Source organism: Heteronotia binoei, chromosome 21 (assembly GCF_032191835.1).
Source record: "Heteronotia binoei isolate CCM8104 ecotype False Entrance Well chromosome 21, APGP_CSIRO_Hbin_v1, whole genome shotgun sequence".
NCBI classification, from domain to species: Eukaryota; Metazoa; Chordata; class Lepidosauria; order Squamata; family Gekkonidae; genus Heteronotia; species Heteronotia binoei.
In genome coordinates this window covers 176,414,163-176,433,670 of record NC_083243.1, presented here as the reverse complement: position 1 = coordinate 176,433,670, position 19,508 = coordinate 176,414,163, and the positions used below count along the sequence as shown (strand labels likewise).

The window sequence follows — 19,508 nt, the reverse complement described above, 5'->3', positions numbered from 1 at the left end:
GTCAGGGTAACAACAGATGTCTCGCTGTGGGGATGGGGAGCGCACTAGGAGATCTTTGCATAGGTGGCCCATGGTCTCCGTCAGTGGCTCACCATCACATCAGTTTCTTGGAACTCATGGCAGTTCATCTGGCCTTAAGGTCATTCCTACTCCTGATCAACGGTCAGACTGTAGCTATGTCAGACAACACGACAGCTGTAAGTTATATAAACCATCAAGGGGGGACTGTGTCCAGAAAGCTGTGTGCGTTGGTAATGCAGCATTGGGAGGCCTGCATAGCCTCCCAGACCTTCGTTGTAGCCACACACCTGCTGGGAGAGCTCAATGTTCAAGCAGAGTCCCTGAGCAGGGGGGCAGTTTCCTATCACGAATGGGAGGTGAACTGGAGATACCTCAGACCTCTGTTTCGGGATTGGGGTCATCCCAAAATAGATGTATTTGCCACGGCAAACAATCAAAAATGCAAACAATTCTGTTCCAGAGGAGGGACGGACCCAAGGTTCCTAGGGGATGGTCTTCTACTCCTGTGGGTGAACAAGTACCTCTACCTGTTTCCACACTTGCCTCTTCTCACCAGAGTGCTTCACAAATTGGCCCAGGAGCATCCAGAGTGCATCTTAATTGCTCCATGGTGGCCGAGACAGAGCTGGTTTCCTGTTCTTCTAGCCATGGCGGGGTGGGGGGTGTCACCACAAGATTCCGTCGGAACCGGACCTCCTTTTGGCTCAAGGAGGTTGCCTGTTTCACCACGACATCCCTCATCTCAAACTGACGGCTTGGAGGGTCAGCTTCTAGAATTCTCTGACAGAGTGAAACATGTGATGTTGAACTGTAGAAAGCTGTCAACTTGCTGCTCCTATGGGGGAAAGTGGTCTAAGTTCCCGTCCTTTCTGGGGGACAAGGGTATCAGTGCACGTAATGCTGATCTTGAGTTTGTGTTTGAGTTCTTACTGACTCTTGTTGATGCTGGGCTTAATCATTCCTCGATTCGAGTATATGTGGCTGCCATCTCGGCTCATCCCTGTGGATGGTGCATCGGTTTTCACACACCAGCATACAAAACGTTTTTTGAAGGGTCTTCTACGGCTTCACCCGCCATCTAAGTTTCTTCCTCCTGCTTGGAATCTGCTGTTGGTCCTGGAACAGCTCTCCAGGCAGCCCTTTGAACACTTGGCTACTTGCCCATTGCATCTTCTCACCTTTTTAGTGGCCATCACTACGGCCAGGAGGGCAGATGAGTTAGTGGCTCTGCAGTGTGATGCTCCATACATCTCTTTTCAGGACGATGGGGTATCCTTGGCCCCAGACATCTCGTTCCTCCCTAAAGTGATTTCTAGTTTCCACCTCAATTTGGAAGTGATTCTGCCTACATTTTACCCTTCTCCTTCTGCGGAAGAAAGACATCTGCACACCCTGGATGTTAAGAGGGCGTTGTTGTTTTTTTGTGCATCGAACCAAGCCATTTCGAAAGGATCCCAATCTATTTGTTTCCTATGCGACCCCTAGGCTGGGTTTCAAGATCTCTGCACAGATGCTTTCTAAGTGGATCATGGAAGCCATTAAACTCTGCTACCTGTTGGCTAAGCGTCCCTTACGAGGGCAGCTCTGTGTGCATTCCACTAGGGCTATGGCTACGTCCACAGCATTTCTGAAGGGTGCTTCCTTGGCGGACATCTGTTTGGCTGCAACCTGGGCATCTCCTCATGTCTTCATGTGACATCATGCCCTGGATGTCCGGAAGCGTCGCAGAGCACAGCTGGGTACCCTGGTCCTTCAAGCCACTACTTCTGCATAACTGCCAGCTCCCTCCTCCAGGTAAGCCTAGCTTGCTAATCTCCCATGAGTGTGAAGCACAGAGACCACAAAGAAGATAAACAGGTTTCCTACCTGTAACTGATGATCTTCGAGTGGTCATCTGTGCATTCACACTACCTGCCCTTCTTCCCCTCTGCTGCCGGTCATGGTACTCTTGATCGGTGGTGGCGGGAAGGAACTGGCAGGATATTCGCGCCCACTGGTGGGCATGCGCACTGGCGCTGTCGCGCATGCCTACTGGGGTCGGGCTGCGAAAAATCCCAGACTTTGGAGTTACTGATTGGGGATCGGCGCTGGCGCTTCACCCCATGAGTGTGAATGCACAGATGACCACTCGAAGAACATCAGTTACAGATAGGAAACCTGTTTTCACACATGCTTGCTCAGCCTTCCCCATCTCTGTCTACTTACCTTGTGATGGCCTTACTAGCAGCAGCTGGAAGAAAGTGAGTGGAGGCAGAGCTTTCTCCACAGCTCCAGGCATACCCAGTAGCTGCCTGCTCCCCAGAACAGAGGAAAAGGCCCACCAAAAAAAACCACTGATGGAGTTCTCCAAGGTTGGATTCAAGCCAGGGCTCAAACAAAGTGTGTGACTGCACAGGTGACTTCTTGAAGATCATCAGTTACAGGTAAGCAACCTGTTTTTTCTCTGTCGGAAATGCAAGAAGGACCTCTTCTTCCTGTGTGTGTTATGTGCTGTCAAGTCACATCTGACTCATGGTGATCCTATGAATTAATGACCTCCAAAACATACTATCAGTAACAGCCTTGCTCAGGTCTTGGAAACTGAAGGCTGTGGCTTCCTTTATTGAGTCAATTCCTCTTGTCCTGGGTTCCCCCCCCTTTTCCTGCTGTCTTCAGCTTTTCCTGGCATTATTGTCTTTTCCAGGGATTCTTGTCTTCTCACAATGCAACCAAAGTACAATAGCCTCTGTTTAGCCATTTTAGCCTTTTGGGAGAATTCAAGCTTTATTTGATCTAGAACCTCCTTATTTGTCCTTTTCTTGGCCATATGATCCATAAAACTCTCCACTGCATTTCACACGAGCCAGCTTTCTTGCTGTTAGCTGTCTTCATTGTCCAACTTTTACATACATACATAGTAGATGGCAATATCATGGCACGAATTATCTTGGTCTTGGTTGCCCTCCCTGGTCTCAGTCTTTTCTAGTTCTTTCTTGGCTGCCCTTCCTAGTCTCCATCTCCTTTCGATTTGTCAGTTGCAGTCTCCCTTTTGATTGACAACTGAGCCAGGGAATAAAAATCTTCAACAATTTTAGATCTTCTTACTTTAGGCTTGGAACCCAGATGGAATCAAGATTTGTTTCATGCATAGATCCTCAGACTTTGTCATAGTAAACCTCCTTAAATTGAGCAAGCCACAGTTTAAGACTAGGCCTAACAAAGGCAAACAAATAGAGATGGTGCAGAAAGACTTACTATGTTGTAAGAGCTGTCTTAACCCCACCTACCTCACAGAGTGTCTGTTGTGGGGGGGGGGGGGGGAGGGAAGCAAAGGAGATTGTAAGCCGCTCTGAGATTCAAGTATCGGGCGGGATATAAATCCAATATCTTCCTCTTCTTCTTCTGTATTTTGTCTCTTATTTCTCTAATTCAGCAATTGAAAGTTTTCTGTTGACAGGAGATTCCTTGAACATCAAATTGTGACCCTTTGCAGATTTTAGGTCATGTTCTGTGGTGCATTAGGTCACAGAGGGCTCAAGGTAGGAATGATGCTCCCCATTATTCCACATAAATTTAATGAGGAATAGGATAGATCCCCCAATAAGCCTTTCTACAGTTATACGTTGCAAGGGAAAGGCTGGTAGTAAGCAAGTCATCTTTTCAAGGAATCTTTTCTGTCCTTCATATCCATATTTACTATCTCCATAAAGCCATTTTTCTTCTTCTAACTGGTCTGTCCCTTACAGACCTATTCTGTGTCAGGAAATACAGATATAATTATCTGTCTTTGATCATGCTTTCTGTTCAACAAATTAATGTCTTTGTTTATCTTTAAAAATTAATTTCTGGCCAGATAAACCACTTTAATCCTGTGTAATAAATCATCTCCATATACAATGTAGGATGTGATCCCTCCTAGATAATTTCCTGCAGAATGAATGTGTATTGTCTGGTGGTCATTGTTAGGCTATGTACATATTTTAATTAAGTCTTTGATTTAGAAGGAAATGAAGCTTGGTACCAAGATTTCTTGTCATATGCTCTGTTCACCTATGGGTTTTGTGCAGTCTGACACCCAGAAGGAAAGTTATTTTTATCTTCATGAATAATGGCTCTGTTGGAACGTTACTTGTGTGGATGTCACCTGGCAGAAGTTTGGGAAGCCCACATTGTACCATGGCTGAGGTGTGGACTGATTAGTTTGATGTCTGTAGTCCAGGGAAAGTGTCTGATAGACTATAGACTAGGGCTTGGATCCTGCGAATAAGTTCTGTGCATGCTAGATAGTGTCTGCCATGGACCACATTTCATCTTGCTCATTGAAAACCATTCATCGTGTGCAAATGGTAGAGGTTTCACAAGAGGAAGTATGCTGTATAGTAGACTACCTACTGTGTGAGGAATTTTTTTATAGGACTGAAGCCATATACTAAGCCAATCACCCTGCCTTTCAGATTTGTACTATTTAAAAATAAAAAAACAGATCTGTACTTCAAAAAAAAAAATCCCAAGTGTTTCCCCTACACTAAGCCACTTCTCCCATAGTCATGCCGTCCTTTGACTACACTTTGTCCAAAGCCTTTTTTCCCTGTGCCAGAGCAGCGGTCATTTAGTGTAGTGTCCGTTTCCCCAGAGTATCAAGCCTTTTTTGATATAGTAATATCTTTTGATTCAAACTACATATGATTCTTGAATTGTAATTATGGAACTCAAGACATGTTTGGTCTCAAAAAGCCATTAGACGGCTTGTTGATGATCAGGGTTTCAGGTCTTACAAAAATGCATTAACTTCTTCCTCCATGAACTTAAGCAGGGCTGTACTGGATCAGACTAGTGGTCAATCTAGTCCAGCATCCTGCTTCATACAATGGCCAGCTAGTTGCCCTGCAGGGCCAATACGCTAGGGCATAGTGGCCAAGGCCTTTCCCTAATTGTAAAAGCTAGAAGGACCTTGCAAAATGTAGGATGAAGTCTTTCCATGCTTCAGATTGGATTGCAGATCCTCAATCATTTTGGTTTGCTGTGACAATGGAACCCAGATTTGGGGATCTTTGAGATTAGTCTCTTCTTTCTGCTGTATTTATTCTGTTTGAGCTAAATCTGGATGTAAGTGGGAGGAGTGTAGATATTTTTCTTGGATCAGCTTGTTCCTACTCCACCCCCCTCCCCACAGTCTATGACAATGCTTAGCCTAGAAAGGTTCACTCCCATCCTCTGTCTGGGATCAAGGAGGTCAAAACAAAGGAAATAGATGGGGAAATAAAGGCACTTGAGCTCACAGCATGCTTTAAGATCCGTTAGCTGAAGGAAGTGAAAAGCTTGCAAATAATAAATTACTCCATTGACTTCCAGCACTAAAAATGAGTAAAACTGAAAGAGAATTGCCCTCTTTGGGTTTTTTTTAAAACAGTGATGAGGTAGGGGGATAAAAAGAAGAATGTAGATGACTTCTGATGTGTGTGGCAAGGGATATGATGGGGATAGGTTTCTGTTTCTCAGCTACTTTCTGAATTTCCCTAAGGATACCTGCCTTATCCTTCTCACCTATGTTTAAACTTGCAAAATGAATACAGGCTCCACCTCTTATAAATCCACCCTGCTTCTATATGTGAAAGTTCGTGGCTTGCCTTACCCTTTAGCACAGATCCAGATTGGCTTTGATCCAGGGTTCAGTTTTAGAACTTGTCGAAGTGTTGGGTCTCAACCCCTAAAGCATCTGCAGTAATAATAAAAGAGAAAAGAGCCTCTGGGTTTTTTTGCAGAATTCTTGTCTCTCACCGCAGAGTATCCACTGTGTACTCACATATATCTGGGATTAGAAGAAGAAGAAGAAGAAGAAGATATTGGATTTATATCCCGCCCTCCACTCCGAAGAGTCTCAGAGCGGCTCACAATCTCCAGCTCACAATCTCCAGAAGGCAGAGAATGGCTCAAGTCAGAGGGAATGATTTCCAGGTAGACATGAAGAAGAAGATATTGGATTTATATCCCGCCCTCCACTCCGAAGAGTCTCAGAGCGGCTCACAATCTCCTTTTCCTTCCTCCCCCACAACAGACACCCTGTGAGGTGGGTGGGGCTGGAGAGGGCTCTCCCAGCAGCTGCCCTTTCAAGGACAACCTCTGCCAGAGCTATGGCTGACCCAAGGCCATGCCAGCAGGTGCAAGTGGAGGAGTGGGGAATCAAACCCGGTTCTCCCAGATAAGAGTCCGCACACTTAACCACTACACCAAACTGGCTCTCCATGAGCCCTGGGTCCTTCGGTGTGCGGAGCTGACCACTTGCATAGACCTATTACAGAACAAGCAAGACTGAATGAAGCAGTCAGCCTTCCTCCCCAGATTTCCCCTGCTTACCTGTGCACAACTGAGCGTGGGATTGTTTCCCAGGCCAGTTTCTTCCCCTCTTGCAAGATTTAGAATAATACTTTTCCCTACAGGGACAAGGAAGTCATACAGTTGTATTTCAATGCCTTGTCAAAGCATCCCTATTGCATGTCTTCATGAAAGTATGCCCTTCCTTGTCACAGCAGAATTAATTGAGAAAAAATATAGGTAGTCGTACTGGTTCATGTGGGGGAGGGGAAGGTTCAAAAACTGTGATGTGGTGCTAATAACCAGTGACAAATATCCCGAAATGAGTACAAGCAGGCCTCGGATTCAGTGGTTGCTCACAGGAGCATAGCTCCTGAACCTTTCTGAGAGCCATTGAATAGTAGGTGCAGCTGCATAACAATCCCCGGATGAGCTCCACCACCTATTTTTCTACAAAACGACCCCTGCGTACAAGTCATAGTCCTCAAAATGTTTCATAAGCTAGATATAGAGGAGGAGAGTGAGTCGAGGACACCATTAGGGAAGGATTCCCCCACTGCTTGACAAACTTGCCCTCCTGACTTAAGGGCCGAAGGCTCACAATCTCTGCCCCCGTGTCCCGAAGAACTCCTCATCAGACAGGCTATAAATCCTTTAATGCTCCTCCCCCCCTTCAGCCTTGAGCTGCTGGCATCTGATACATGGCTGGCCTTGTTGTCAGGTAGTCATAACACAGCAAAGGCATGCTTACAGAGACAACACACACCCCCAGCAGCTCATGGGCAAGGGAATGGCATGTGCTCTAAATTGGTAACTTTCCCCCAGTATTCTTGGACATTTCACCCTGTTTGGTAATGAAAATCATATATGCCTTTAGAAAACTCTGGTCACCATTGTGAAAGAGTGAGCCCACTGCAGGGAAGTGAGGCAGTTGTGAATATAGTCTTGGATGCTTAAGGAAAGTTTGATAGTCACAGAGCAGCTTCATCGTCCCATTAGCAATGCAATTCAGTGACTGCCCAGGGTATCAGTGAATGGTGGTTCTCACCTTTGTCTGGGGCAGAGCGATGACTGTAGAAATTCAGAGGCAAATGGGATTGGGCCCTTTGTTCAGTTTGCAGAGTATCCAACATCATTCCAAAAACTTCTACATACCTGTTCAATTACGGGTCCTGGCCGTCCCGTAAAAGGCTCTTGAACTTGTTATTTGTACTAGAGAGCCAGTTTGGTGTAGTGGTTAAGTGTGCGGACTCTTATCAGGGAGAACCGGGTTTGATTCCCCACTCCTCCACTTGCACCTGCTGAGATGGCCTTGGGTCAGCCATAGCTCTTGCAGAGGTTGTCCTTGAAAGGGCAGCTGCTGTGAGAGCCCTCTCCAGCCCCACCCACCTCACAGGGTGTCTGTTGTGGGGGAGGAAGGTAAAGGAGATTGTGAGCCGCTCTGAGACTCTTCGGAGTGGAGGGCGGGATATAAATCCAATATCTTCTAGGTGCCATGATGGCATTGTGAGAACGAGGTGGCAGTTTTAATATCAGAATTAATGTTTTGTAACGATCCGTTTGGTATTAGCAGTTCCATTTGTTCAGGATGGCTTTGGTTTCGTGTGTGTGGCTGCTCTGAGTAATAAAATAGAAGTCTGCTTCAGGGATTCATGCAACTTAAAAGTCTGGTTGACAGATGTGATCCTGGTTCTTCGTATGTGGTCTGTGTCAGAGAGAATTTGCCTTAGCTGAAGGTTTAGTTTCTTACAAGAACTGTATATGCAACTGACTGCCACCAGTGACCGTTTACACTGTGATCCTGGATTATTGTGGAAAGTGAATTAAACGACAAGGTTAGGATGATTGTGATGTTTGATCGCTGACTCAGCCAGCAGCTGTTGTTGCCCCTGGTTGGAATGGTTCCTGAAATCGTGCAAGTGCCACACTGAACTGATCTGGGTGCAATGATCTGAAGAGAGATGGAGGTGGTCCTGTGTTCCGTTGCCTTCTCCTTCCAAAGTATGGGCTTCTTATGGAAACAGAGTGCACACCCATGCCACAGGTGAGCGGCTCGACCAAAAAGATCAGTTATTCTGCTGGTGTGGTGTTTAGTCTCTCCCTGCTCTGGTTCATAGAGATTGCCTCAAGCTAATGAAACCTTCAGACATCAGTTTGTACAAATCTGGAGCAGCACGCACCCCTAGGTACCACAAACATTTCCTGAGTCAAGCAAGACTTCCTTGGACAGAGGCATCGTGTTCCTTCCCAGATCAAGAATGTGTGGTGATAGTCCCCTTCTAGAGGAGGTAGGCAAAGCTAGGAATGCAGAGACTGTGCCTCCCCTTCCCATTTATAGGACGTGCAGCTTGAGTGGCATGGGGTGCTCTGAGCTTTGGGCAAGTAGGCATGGTTTATCTTAATGAGGGCTGGAAGCTTTGAGAAGCACTGAGCTCAGCTTCTGGCAGTGGCTTAGAGAAGGCGGTGGGCGGGGTCACAGTGCCCTGAGATTTGCTGCCACCCTGTTTTCTGTCACTATTCCTGGGAGGAGAGAATGGATGGAAAAGACGTAGCAATGACCTGCCCCAGTGCCTGCCCCAGTACACTATTCCTTGTCTCAGTCTGCTGTTTACTTTACTCTGAATTATGACTGTGTCTTTGCCTTTGATCTGGCATCTTCGGTTGCCTATTGGCTGTTCTTGACTGACTTTTGAGGTTCATTCACCTCCAGATTTGCAGCCTATTACAGCCTGTACGCAACAGTGGCTTAGGCAAAATATGTTTCTGGGTTTTACTGTTCAAAGGTAGATTTATCGTTTCCAACCTGCACAGTGCAGCATGCCTCATGGAAGTGAGGAAAACTGCTTGTCGAGGAACAGATTGATTTAGATCACTCAAGGAAGCAAGCCAAGCTATAAACTATGGGGGGAGGGGGAGAAGCAGAACTTCTGTTATTGTGGCCATTGTCTTTATGACCCAGGTCTTTGGCAAGCCCATCCTTTCTCCCTCTTTTCTACAGTGGCAAACTTGTTGCTGATTTATTTTCATTCTAGCAGTCCCTATTTTATTTATTTATTTAGAATGTATATCCCGCCCTTCCCACGAATGGCTCAGGGCGGCTTCCAACAATAGATCCCACATAACAATAAGCAATATTTAAACATGTGAGGGAATAAACAATTAAAACAGATAAAACTCTAAAAATTAAGTTAATGAGTTAATGAGTACGACAAGTGTTCCCAGATGTTACTGAGGGTCTCACTGTACTGCACAGATGAAGTTATACTGTGATTTGCCCAGTTGGTTCATCTGGTTCCTTAGAAACGCATTTGAGAAGAGCACATTTCTAGTCCCTTTGACTCTGAAGGTGAGCACTATTTGATGAAGACTCTGTAGGCCTTTAGCGGCCCCGTGGCACAGAGTGGTAAAGCAGCAGTACTGCAGTACTGTGGTCTGAACTCTCTGCTCACGACCTGAGTTCGATTCCAGAAGAAGCTGGATTCAGGTAGCCGGCCCAAGGTTGACTCAGCCTTCCATCCTTCCGAGGTCGGTAAAATGAGTACCCAGCTTGCTGGGGGAAAGTGTAAAAGACTGGGGAAGGCAACGGCAAACCACCCCGTAAAAAGCCTGCCGTGAAAACGTTGTGAAAGCAACATCACCCCAGAGTCGGAAACGACTGGTGCTTGCACAGGGGACCTTTCCTTTTCCTGCAGGCCTTTGGAGGAGTGCAGGTCTCTACCATGCATTGTATTTTTTCAGTTCAGTGTCAATTACCTGGTGACCTATCCAAAAATAATGCTTGCAGTAAGGTATCTTTGCTGGGAAAGGCTTGTCTTTTCAAGAAGTTTTATTTGGTACATTCTTCAAATAATAATAATTATTTTTTTTTAAAAGAAAAAGAAAAAAGTGCAAACGGTTTCATGAAATAGTGGGCCATGGCTTGCTATTGGGGAGTACTTTTTTTGCTCCGTTTGGAAGGGCTTCGTTAGGTTTGTCATTGCATGAAGCAGTAAAAGAGCCCTCAGCTACTAAAGAAGGAAGTAAGCAAACAAAAATAGCATGGGCATGATGTGGAAACATTCATTGCCAATGATGGCATGGTGGGCACTGGTCAATAGGTGCTCATTATTCTTGGTCATTTGTGGTCCAGCTGTATATATTAGTAAAGCTAGATCTGAGCCTGGTGGCACCTTAGAGACCCGCCAAATTTCCAGGATATGAGCTTTCAAAAATCAAAGCTACCTACTCTGCATTCCTGACTGTAGCTGTTGTACTTCAAACTTAACACAGCTACCCTCTGAAACTGTATATAATTGTGTATGCGTGGGGGAGTTGTATTTTTTTAGTCGCATCTGTATTGACTGTTAGGAAAATGTGATTTCCCTGCAAAAGGAACACTTCCTAGGAGGAAAGCATATGAATTCCTGACAACTAAGTAGTGTGTGTGTTTACTATGCAAATCCACTCACATTGCTGGGAAAGGTCTTGTTACCTTGAGAAGGCCTTCCAACGGCTATGGGGAAGAATGTTTTCCCTCTTTTACTGTCGTGCTTCGTCGTTTCAATGTCCTCTCTCGTGTCTCATGAGTCCAGATCTCCTTGCCATCTTTAGTAGTGCTGTTTTACAATCAAGACGTCATACCTCATTTAATTTGTGCAGCACCCCCCACCCCACCCCAGCTAGCAGCTGTGACTACTGCTGATCTGGAGCAGAGTTTATTTCTAATACATCAAATCTGATGGATTTATTAGATCAAAGAACACTTGCATAAATTATCTCATTTGCAGAATGTGTTCTGGTCACAATGCACTGGCAGGATTTTGGCCTTTAAAAAGAAAATCACAATGGCTCCACTTGCAAGTGCCTTTTTTGGCTAGAGAGATAGAGGCGTGCTAGCATCACGATGAGGGCAGTGGGTATGGAGAGAGCCCTTAAGGGGCGCTCGCTGCCGCTCAAGCAGTAGGGGAAAGGAGTTGATGGATCTGGTTCGGCAGTTCTGCATCTGAAGTATATGCTGGTTGAGATATCAGGGAGAACTTGACAGATTGTCCCCAGGGCACCATCCCTCAGTTCTTTTCTTCCTCACCCTCATTTAGATAAAAATATGGAGCACAGGTCCATCAGTGGCTATTAGCCACAGTGTATGTGTGTATATAACATTTTTTGCCACTGTGTGACACAGAGGGTTGGACTTGATGGGCCGTTGGCCTGATCCAACATGGCTTCTCTTATGCTCACCCCATCACAAGGCACTCATAAATGGTTCTGCTCTGTCATTATCCCCTGAAATCTCTCACAGATCTTTCCTAGGATTTAAGCAAAGTATAAAGACCTTGCGTTTAAATGAGCAAAGCCCTCTCGTGAGAGGGGAGGGGCCATGGTTCAGTGCTTTAGGTCCCTGTTTCAATCCTGGGCATCTCCAAGGAAAAGAACTGTGGCTGGGAAATGCCTTGGGAGAGCTGTGGCTCGACAGATCAGTTGACCTAGAGCTCATGGAGCATTGCTCGATTAGTAAGTAATATCGGTACTGCAACATACCCGTGTGACACATTCTCCCATTCATTCACTCATCCCTCCCTTATAGTTGGTGTCCCTTTTGCTTTGAGCCAAAAGCTCTCTGGCACTCCTACAGCCTGGAGTGGGTCACAGGCAATGCCTTTGGACTCCTGGCCTTGAGTATCACAGTGGATGAGTGCCTGGAGAGGAACTGCCGCTGTTATCTGTCACGCTTCGTTCTCCTGATTGTTTGGGTGTGGAGCAGGCACAGTGCACAGAAATGTTATCTCTGGAAACCTTTGAAACAGGCAGCAGGCTGGGCTCGCTGTGTTCCGGGGGGTGGGGGGTGGGGAGGGAGGGTTGACTGCATGCCTTGTGCCCACCTCTCTGCCTTATTGGATGTGCCAATGCAAGGCATGCCAGAAAGAGTATCAGCTCTAGCTCTTTTGCTCTGCACTCAAGGGGGGGGGGGGGGACACACAGAGAAAACAGCACCTCCTGATAGAACAAGGGGCTGACTTTGTGGCCCTGGCCTGAAGCCTGACAGCTTCCCCTTTTCTAAGACCAAGTAGCACTCCCCACAAGTATCACATCTTTCCCTTTCTACTCTCACATGGGGAATGGAGTTCCTTTGGGGAGGGACGGTGGCTCAGTGGTAGAGCATCTGCTTGGGAAGCAGAAGGTCCCAGGTTCAATCCCCGGCATCTCCAAAAAAGGGTCCAGGCAAAAAGGTGTGAAAAACCTCAGCTTGAGACCCTGGAGAGCCACTGCCAGTCTGAGTAGACAATACTGACTTTGATGGACCCAGGGTCTGATTCAGTATAAGGCAGTTTCATACGTTCATTGGGATGCAGTGAAAGGGTTCCTTTGGCTTTTGGAAGCCAGGGGTTTAAGGATACTCCTGGCATTGACTGTTGACTGTGAGAGCATCAAGAGGAATGAATCTCTGGGGAAGAGCCTTGGCTCCATTGTAGACCACATGCTCTGTGCGCAGAAGTTCTTGGGTTCAATCTCTGGTAGAGTGTTAGGAAAGGCATCTCAGAGGCTGCTTTATTATGAGCATACAAAGCCGCCTTCTACCAGCTCAGATGGTTGTCCACTCTGCCAGTCAACTGTCAACTCCCAGATCTGACAAAGTTAAGGCTGCCCTTCAGCGTTGGCCACTTGAGATCCTTAATAGAACCGGTGTTGGTGTGGCAGGGGACCTGTACGCTGAGGATAAAAAAGGGGGGGGCCTCTTGTTTTGTGTGGCAAGGTTCATTACTTCTGCCTTGAATGTTGTCCAGAGTAACCTTGACATGTTCCTCATTCACTTCACAGACATTGCCCGAAGCCTGCTGCCTGGGAGATGGGCACAAGTTCACTTCTAGCCTAAAGAAGCTCTATATGGCAGTGACCCAGCACCAGGCCAGAGTGGCTTGCAAGCGACATTCGGAAGGTGAGTGAAAGAGGTGGGGGGGGGGGGGCTGAGTGTATTCATTGTATGCATGCACTGTGCCTTCCCCACCACTACCCTGGCTAAAGTAGCCAAGGTTGGAAGGAATTCTGATGGCAGATGTCCACAGGTAGGAATAACTACTACACAATATCCGTCATGGTTCCTTGATACTGCCAGACTGAGTACTCCATCTTTCTTTCACCAAGTGCTGTCTACCAGAAAGATAATCAACCAAGCTCAGTTTGCTTTCTCCTCATGTTCTCCCCACCATTTGTGCTTTTTGTCCTTCTTACATTCCCTCCCACATTGCTACTAGCCTCTAGAGTGTTCCTGACTCCCTACACATTTAGATGTGGCTGAAACACTTCCAAGGATTAGAACTGTTCAAGTAGCGTAAGGTCAGCATTTGAATGATTTTCCTTTTAAACTGGAGGGAGGATCAACCTTTGAGTTATTTGCTCCCCTATCCAAATAATCCTATAGTCCTAGGAGACCTCAAGAGGTCAAGGCCCTCCCCCCCCTTTTTTTGTAGGTCTCTCCTGTTCTTCCTGCTCAACTGCATGGTCTTTAAATTCTACAGACTCTTGTATATCAATAAAACTATTATCTATGTCAACATGCAAATTAATTCATTTGATTCCCATCCCAAGCACACAATGTGCATCCCAAGCACACAGGCCTACTTGTCTACATTTAGCTGTTCCCTTTTTTCCCCTTACAGCATCAGGAGATCCTGAGAGCCTGGAACGTATCAGCACCCAGGATTTGTCGATTGAACCTGAACCAGAAGAAGGGGAAGCAGAATGTCAGTCAACAGCAGCCCAGTGTGTACAAGGCACACTGGTAAGAGCAGAGTCTGGGCATACAAGGGGGAATGGGTCAGGAAAGGGTGTGGTTGGGAGTGGCTATGCCTCGCTTGGAGGTTGACTAGTCCATGCCAATCGTTGCCTCCTTTCTAGGCATCATGCACCCAAGCCCAGAAGCCTCAAGTGCCCATGACTAAGACCAAGAGGAAGAAGGCGAAAGGACTCTTCAGCTGATGCAGGTGACCCTTTTACAGAGACAGACGTGTGATTGTTTTCCTGAATACTCCTCCCTCTTCCCGGAACATCTGAACTCCCAATAGTGCAGTACCACTTGGCTCATTTTGCCATATTTAAACATGGTGACTGGAAAGTGTCCCAGGTCTCACCACAAGCGTCTGCCTGCCCTTCCTGTGCTTGTTCTTTCACCTTTCAGCGGAAATCTGGAGATGGTGCGTGCAAAGCAGTGAGCAAAAGGTGGACCGTGGGCCATCATGGACAGGGTTAAGGCGCCAAAAATGGTGAGGGCCACCTGAGCTCCCGTACCTCTTCTGCTACTAGAATTTGCAAACTTCTTTTATGCAATAAAGACATTAGTCATGAAACTTGACTTCTCAGGGTCGTCTCTGCTTACATATGATCTTACATGTGCACTACATACAGAACTGGATGCATGAATTGCCTACTCTGGAATCCCGGCTAGTTCTTGATGCAGATTTGTAATATGCTGCAGTGGTAGAGAATGTATCAGCTGTGCTTGCTAAAGACTGAAGAAAGAGAAGGGCTCGGGCTGGGGTTGTGCTGGTCTGGATCTGCTCAGTGGTTTACATGTTCCCCAGCGCTCTTAATTCCTGTTCCCCTTCCCCTGCTGTTCCACCTGGCACATGTTTTCTCTCTTCCCTTGCACTTTTCCATTCTTCTCTTGCCAAAATACTCTGCAAAGGTACAAATATAAAATAAAAATAAATCCTGCTAAAGCAAGCACATTTCTACCATTCGTGTGCTTTACCCTGGGCTCTCCGTTGGTCTGTTCCTGTTGCAGAATGTTACTTTTTCAGCACAGAATGTGCCTCGTCTTAAACTCATAATGCTTAGTAGATACGACTTTATAGCTTTGGGTGAGAGATTACCTCTTTCTTGTACTTCCGCACAGAAACGCGGCCCGAGATTTGTGACCCAATGTGGTAGAAAAATCCAGATGTCATATAGTGGTATGAAGTAACCACCAAACAGGAGAACAAACCTTGTGCTGGACAGCAGAACCCTGAGTTCCTTTATGGTTCTTTTAAAATGCCATTTTGTGCCATAACTCTTTAAATGTGTGATAGAGGAGCCTAGATTACATCCTGATACTTATTGTGCAGCAGACGTGCACAACTTGCTTCACTCAGTGGCGAACGTTGTCCAGGAATGATGGCGCAGCAGCATCGTGGTGTGTCTCTCTCTTTTGGCCCTCTGCCTTGAACTGCGAAAGCAGAAGTTGTCTAGCACCATCTGGCAACCCATAGTGTAAAGCTGGAGAAAAACATGGGGCTTGGTGGATGGGTTGTGCAGACCTCTAATATGGGCACCTCCACCTGTGCATCTTTTTTTACCTTACCTGCCTTCTCTGGAGGGCAGTTAACTCCCAGCCTGGAGATTAAGCCCACCCAACTGCTGCTTCTCTGCTTTCCAACCTGCAGAGCTTCACTGTACCAGAGGTTGGGGGTTATGAGGTGCATTTGGAATTCTAGGATTGGAAAATGAAGCCAGCTGTCACTTTATTTGTAACTTCAGAGTAAGTTTCTAAGCCCTCACACCTGGATGTGACTTAGTGATTAGAATGTTGAACCCAGGATCTGAAAGACCCAGGTTCAAATGTCCACTCTGTTTGCTGCGTAGATCCTGGGTCATTCAGTCTCTCCCAGCCCGACAGGATAGTTGTTGTGAGGATAAAGTGGAGGAGGAAAAATGAAGTTGTAAGCCACCTTGGGTCCCCATTGAACAGAAAAGCAAGATGTATCTAAATAAATATCTCAACAAGCAAGCAAACGATCAACCATACCTTCTTCATTCTTGACTAGAGGGATTGCAGACTATCATTGTGGCTTAAAAATCACATGCTAAGGCAAGGGATGGAGGAAGTTTCTTTGGTGAATGATGTTAAAGCATTATCTGTCCCTAACTCACTTCAGCTACCAGTTAAGAGTCAGTGCTATTCTGCTGGCCATTCCCAAATACCAGCAAACCATTCACATTGAAATTTGTTCCTCTGACATCACATGAAATCATAGAGTTGGAAGGGACCTCCACGGTCATCTAGTCCAACCCCCTGCACAATGCAGGAAACTCACAAATACCTCCCCATGAATTCACAGGATCTTCATTGCTGTCAGATGGCCATCTAGCCTCTGTTTAAAAACCTCCAAAAAAGGAGAGCCCACCACCCCCTGAGGAAGCCTGTTCCACTGAGGAACCGCTCTAACGATCAGGAAGTTCTTCCTAATGTTTCTACCAATTCTACCAAGAAGTGTCTTGATCCTTTTACTTACCACTTGAATTAGTGCTTGTTGACAAGCCCACTAATTGAAAAGCCAGTTGCTTGTTAACTAACACCAGTATAATGACTTGTGTAGCATATAAAGGATTTTTGGATTTTCCAGAGTTTTTCCCCATCCCAAATTACTGAGTTTTGCCCACCACACATGTCGGGCAGCATGTTAGCAAGTAGGGCAAAGATTTGTCAGAGATTCGGTGATAGAATCTTTCATTGAGTAATCAGATTGGTAATGTTTCATATCATCACTGGATTTTTAGGAAACTCTCTCTTGTCATCAAGAAGGAACTATGCTAGGGCAGAACTACACACTGTGCCTCACCCTCATATCTTAGTGCTCGCAAGGCATGATTGGAACTGAGAAGCCACAGGGGGGAAGAGAACACATCCCTTTCCTTGCCCACTGTTTTTTCCTTGCAATTGTTCAACATCAGGTGATTCCCCCCCCCCACCCTCTCCCAAAACCTGGGCAATGGAAACACAGCTCTGGAACCTCTGCTAGAGGAAAAGAGGCTTCTTAGCCATACTTTCCAGGACAGAATTAGCAACTGGGCTTTGGAGAGACAATGTGCAGTGCTATTCATTAACCACTTCGCAAAATACTCGTTGAGCTCAATCTGTCCTTGAGCTCAATCTACCTTGTTGGGTTGTTCATATACAATGAAAGGTGAGGAACCTTTGCCACCATAAACTCTTTGGTATAAATGATGGCCATGATATTTCAGTCACCAGTTTTGTGCAGATTACTTGCATACTATTCTATGGAAGAGCGTTTTTAAATTTACATTTCCCATTGTTTATTTATTTATTTCGATGGATTTCTATTCCGCCCTTTCCCATAAGGGCTCAGGGCGGATTCCAACATATCACACAATTAAAACCAACAACACATCCATAGATAAATGAAAACAATTAAACAGTTAAGACATTTTTTAAAAAGTTAACATTTAAGCCAATTGAGCCAATAGCTGAATTTAAGTGCAAATCAAGGCAGCGTGGAAAAGGTAGACACCTAACATAGGTGTCCAAAAATGCCAGTTACGTCGGCCCAATCTCCTCCAGTCCAGAGAGTAGTCCCTGTTCAGATGGGAGGGACGGTGGCTCAGTGGTAGAGTATCTGCTTGGGAAGCAGAAGGTCCCAGGTTCAATCCCTGGCATCTCCAAAAAAGGGTCCAGGCAAATATGTGTGAAAAAACTCAGCTTGAGACCCTGGAGAGCCGCTGCCAGTCTGAGAAGACAATACTGACTTTGAGGGACCAAAGGTCTGATTCAGTATAAGGCAGCTACATATGTTCATATGTAGTTAGTATCAGTGTGAGGAGGCCAGTTAGATGGTGTGACTTATTAAGGACGCCCGCCCACCTCAGCAAAAGGCCTGGCGGAACAGCTCCCTCTTACAGGCCCTCCGGAATGGTAACAAATCCGGGAGGGCCCAAATCTCCAGAGGGAGCCGATTATACCAGGTTGGGGCCAGGGCCGAAAAAGCCCTGGCCCTGGTTGAAGCAAGGTGGACGTCCTTTGGGCCAGGGGTGGTCAGAAGACGTTGGGAGGCCAAACACAACGACCTCCGGGGCTCATATGGGGAGAGGCGGTCCCTCAGGTATGCCGGTCGCAGGCCGCGCAAGGCTTTAAACAGCAGTACTAAAACCTTGAAGCAGATCCGGTACTCAATCGGCAGCCAGTGCAGACTGTGCACCATTGTTCAGCTGCAGTGATAAAACTGGCACTTTCAGAAGCCTCTTGTTTGAAACAGTGCAGTGGCGGAAGTTTTAGATTTTGACAAATGCAGTGATTTTTTTTATCCAAGCTCCACCAACTAAGTGTGCATGGACCTGTGTTTGGAAAGCAGAGAAGGGCAGAAATGTACAAGTATTCACAATTTGTATGTGACAGTGTTTATTCCCCTGCGGGCTGCTTCTCCAGACTGCGTATATCCCGCACAGCTGTGGAAGTGCCACACAAACGTGGACATTAGTGTTTTTATCACTTCCCGTTAATCATCTTGTTCACACGTAGGCAGTGAGCGGCAACATCTTTGAAATGGAGCGAGCCTCAACCGCTGGCTATCAAGGAGCAAGGCTGGTGCACCCCACAAAGCTTGTCATCCTCCCACGTGCAGAGCTGTCAGTTGTTGACACATTTCAGCTTTTTCCCCATTTTTCCTGTACCACTTTTCTGTTCTGCTGTTTCCCTTGCCTGCCTCCCCTCCCCCAGTTCAGACGATTTCTCTCTGCCTCTTTGCTGTACTTGTTCCTGTCGTGAGGAGGGAAACAAAAACATCCCAGCTCTGTGCTTGCCACTTGTTGTTTGTGCAGGGAATGAAAAGGCCTTTGCACGGCTGGCCCTGTCTGGTCTCAGAGCCAGAGAAGGAGCAGAGCTGCTGCCTTTTATATTTCCTTTGCCAGAAGCGCAGGTGGCAGGGCCAGGCTTGGCGAGGAGGAGTGGTGGTAGCCATTGGGCACTCCTCTGCTGCCCCAATATTCATTCCAGACATAAGCAGGAGCCCTGCAATGTCATCCGTCACCTTACGGCTGGCGGTGGCAAGTGAAGAGGCTGGTTTGGAGAGGCGATCTTAGCGCTGACTCTTAACAATGGGTTAACGCATTTGTCACCAAAGGGGCCGACTGCCTCCTCAGGCAGTTTCCTGCTTCTGATATATTTAAAGGCATTCTTATTTGTCAGTGTTTTTGCAATGTGCTCGTCACTTTCTCGTTTTGCCTCTCTTATAGACAACTATATTTGCTTTTCCAGCAATCTGCTACTTACTCACCTCATTTGTGAAAGAATGCTTTTAAAAAGAAGTTTTCTTGTACCTTCTGGCTTCTTTGACTTTGCTCATTAACCACGCTGGCATCCCTGTAGACCTTTCCTAACCAGTGTTATATCTGAATTTCCATTATTGAGGATTTAAATAATGTCCAAGCATCCTAAAGGAATTTGACCC

General features: G+C 46.3%; 1 protein-coding gene across 3 annotated transcripts in view; it reads left to right on the top strand.

Moving 5' to 3' along the window:
- Positions 1-14,638, top strand: part of NHEJ1 (non-homologous end joining factor 1) — a 176,240-nt gene extending 161,602 nt beyond the window's left edge. For 2 of the 3 annotated variants that reach the window (XM_060261290.1, XM_060261289.1), the window contains exons 6-8: positions 13,108-13,225; positions 13,947-14,068; positions 14,185-14,638. In XM_060261290.1, coding sequence (XP_060117273.1) covers positions 13,108-13,225; positions 13,947-14,068; positions 14,185-14,265 — 321 coding nt within the window. In that variant the 3' untranslated portion in view covers positions 14,266-14,638. Of the gene's footprint in view, positions 1-13,107; positions 13,226-13,946 lie in introns of all 3 variants that reach the window. The other variant, XM_060261288.1, reaches the window with a different exon arrangement.
- Positions 14,639-19,508: the final 4,870 nt, after the last annotated feature.